The sequence below is a fragment of the Cnephaeus nilssonii genome, assembly GCF_951640355.1.
Source record: "Cnephaeus nilssonii genome assembly, chromosome: 5".
Lineage (NCBI taxonomy): Eukaryota > Metazoa > Chordata > Mammalia > Chiroptera > Vespertilionidae > Cnephaeus > Cnephaeus nilssonii.
This window is the reverse complement of record NC_137076.1, coordinates 21,531,712-21,534,649: the sequence shown is the minus strand read 5'-3', so window position 1 is coordinate 21,534,649 and position 2,938 is coordinate 21,531,712. Positions and strand designations below refer to the sequence as shown.

The following is a 2,938-nucleotide window of genomic DNA, read 5'->3' as shown; positions in this document are numbered from 1 at the left end:
CTGGCGGGAGCGTGGATTGGGATAAACAAGAATCTAGAGACAGAAGCGGGGCCCAGCGGAAGAACGTGAGCGCTGATTGGCCGGGAGTAGAGTCGCTAAACCACTCGGCCATCAAAGGGCGTGGTCTGGGCCAAGTCAGGGGGTGGAGCCTACCAAGGGCCGCATCCAATGGAAATCGGAGGCGGCCGTAGGCTGGCTGGATGAGGACCGGATCTTAGCGGAGTGACCGCCCCAAAGGAAGCCCCGCCCCCAGGGAACAAGGCCCGCCTCTTCAAATCTCTGCTTCTCATCTCAGGGGCGGGGTTTCTTCCCGTGAGGTTCCGCCCTGGCTTCTCCGGAGGGTTTGGGGAAATGAAAGTCACCAAGGACCCGGCCTGGTGCAACTCGTGATCCGGCGCCTCGGGGTCCCCACACAGATTTCCCGACTCCAGCCCCATGGCCACTCTGAGCCTGCTGCTCCTGGGCGCGCTGCTATGGGTCCCAGCAGGGACCCTGACCTGCTACGGGGACTCGGGGCAGCCCGTGGACTGGTGAGTGCGGGGCTCCGACCGTGCCCCCCGGGCCGGACTGCAGATTGCTAACCCTGGGTGAAGCCTGGGGCTTGTCCTCTTCCCCTTCCTCCGTTTCTGTCCTTTTCCCAACCTCCAGGTTCGTCGTCTACAAGCTGCCGGCCAATACCAGGTATAAGTACTTGGATGCGGACTCGGGGGGCTGGCGCGACGGTACGGTGACCATCGACAACCTCAAGGGAGCCGTAGGCCGCAGCCTGCTGCCGCTGTACCAGAACACCAGCCAGACCAGCCAGGTGAAGGGGCGGGGTGCCGGCAGAACCCAGGTGGGACTCTAGGGGGGCCCGGCCTGGAGGAAAACTTCATGTCGCCCCATCCATCTCCCCCAGCTTGCCTTCCTACTTTACAATGACCAGCCACCTAATAGCAACGGGATTCAGAACTCTACCAACCGAGGGCACACGAAGGGTGAGGCCCAGATTGGGGGGGCTGGAGAAGGGCTCTGGCTTCCTTATGCATTTTCCCAAGCTAACTCCTGACCTGCAGGGGCGGGAGGGGGCTCCTTTAGGACACAGGGGCAGGGTAACAGGTTTTCCTAGGTCAATGCTGTCTTTCTCTGGACTGTGACAACAGTGGGCTGCGGAAAGAGTTGGGCAGTGGTCCAGAGACTGCCCACACCCCCTCCAGGCTCCCTGCAAACTGAGGCTGTTCCTGGCTGCACCGGTGCTTGTTGGGAGACCTGGAGCAGTTCCCGTGGTCCTGTCTTTTGGTTCAGGTGTGCTGCTTCTGGACAAAGAAGAGGGCTTCTGGCTGATCCACAGCGTTCCAGGGTTCCCTCCCCCTTCACACGCCGCATACCGATGGCCTCCTCACGCCCACAGATATGGGCAGACCCTCCTCTGTGTGTCTTTTCCGTTCGACCAATTCTCAAAGATTGGTGAGTGGGGACAAGGAAGCAGGGCGATTGCCTGGTTTCCAGACCAGAATGTGGAACAGTCCCTAATTTTCTCCCCGCCTTGCCTTCCAGGCAGACAGCTGAGCTACACCTACCCCAGTGTGTATGACTACCAGGTGGAAGGGGTCTTCCTCGAAAAATTACCTGGCCTGGGGGAGGTGGCCAAGGGCCACCATGTTCTCAACAGACCCTGGAACAGCAGTGTGACACTCACATCAAAGGCAGGGGCCACCTTCCAGAGCTTTGCCAAATTTGGAAAATTTGGAGATGGTGAGCCCTGAGGTGGTGGGTTGAAGAACTCTTTCTCTGCAGAGGTGGTGTCGGGTGTGCCCATGGCTGAGAGCAAGTTGGAGGTAGGAGCTAGAACTCTTTGGGAGCCATGAACACAGGAGAGATACACGACCAACAGGCCTGGGCTCAACCACTGGTTGTGGGGCACATTATTTAACCGGACTCTCATTTTACCCATCTGGAAAAATGGGGGTACTAATATCTACTGTAAAGGGTTGTTGTGAATGAAGTAATGAATATAGTGTTTAGTAAGAGCCCTTAGCCAGGAATTGACAACCAAGGAAACTGAGCTCAGAGAGGGCCAGTAGCCTAGGGATTCCCTAGCAGTGACCCTGACCCTGTCCATGCCCTCTCTCCATCCTCTGCAGACCTATACTCTGGCTGGTTGGCAGAAGCTCTTGGAAGCAATCTGCAGGTCCAGTTCTGGCAACACTCTCCTGGCATCCTGCCCTCCAACTGCTCCGGGGCCCAGCAAGTGCTCGATGTGACCCAGATAGCCTTCCCTGGACCCGCGGGGCCCACGTTCAATACCACGGAGGACCACTCCAAGTGGTGTGTAGCCCCAGAAGGGCCCTGGGCCTGTGTGGGTGACATGAATCGGAACTGTGGAGAGGAGCACCGAGGTGGGGGCACACTGTGTACCCAGCTGCCTGCCTTCTGGAAAGCCTTCCAGCCTCTGGTGAAGGCCTGGAAACCCTGTGAGAGAAGAGCAGCGCCTTGTCTCCAGAAAGCCCAGCAGAGCGTATAGGAGCCAGTTGGGACTTCAGTTTAAATCCCAGTTCAGTCCCTTATTGTGTGACCTTAACTGTGTGCCTTAACCTGTGACTCAGTCTACTCATCTGCAAAATGGGAACACTTGACTCAAAAGTTGTGAGGAGCCCTAACCGGTTTGGCTCAGTGGACAGAGCGTCAGCCTGCGGGCTGAAGGGTCCTGGGTTCTATTCCGGTCAAGGGCATGTACCTTGGTTGCGGGCACATCCCCAGTAGGGGGTGTGCAGGAGGCAGCTGATTGATGTTTCTCTCTCATCTATCAATGCTTCTAACTCTCTATCCCTCTCCCTTCCTCTCTAAAAAAAAATCAATAAAATATATTTTTTAAAAAAAGTTGTGAGGAATAGAAGGAAAGTGGTAGATGGGGCTGTTAACTTTTTCTTCAGGTGGGCACTGGGACTCCGAACAGCGG

The 2,938-nt window shown here is 56.9% G+C and overlaps 1 protein-coding gene across 1 annotated transcript; it reads left to right on the top strand.

The window, feature by feature from the left end:
- The first annotated feature begins 291 nt into the window (after positions 1-291).
- DNASE2 (deoxyribonuclease 2, lysosomal) lies at positions 292-2,832 on the top strand. The gene is given in 7 exon segments (XM_079772431.1): positions 292-530; positions 649-805; positions 899-977; positions 1,285-1,446; positions 1,537-1,734; positions 2,124-2,456; positions 2,459-2,832. Coding segments are annotated over 7 exon segments (1,146 nt in total). The 5' UTR covers positions 292-435; the 3' UTR covers positions 2,581-2,832.
- The last annotated feature ends 106 nt before the right edge of the window (positions 2,833-2,938 follow it).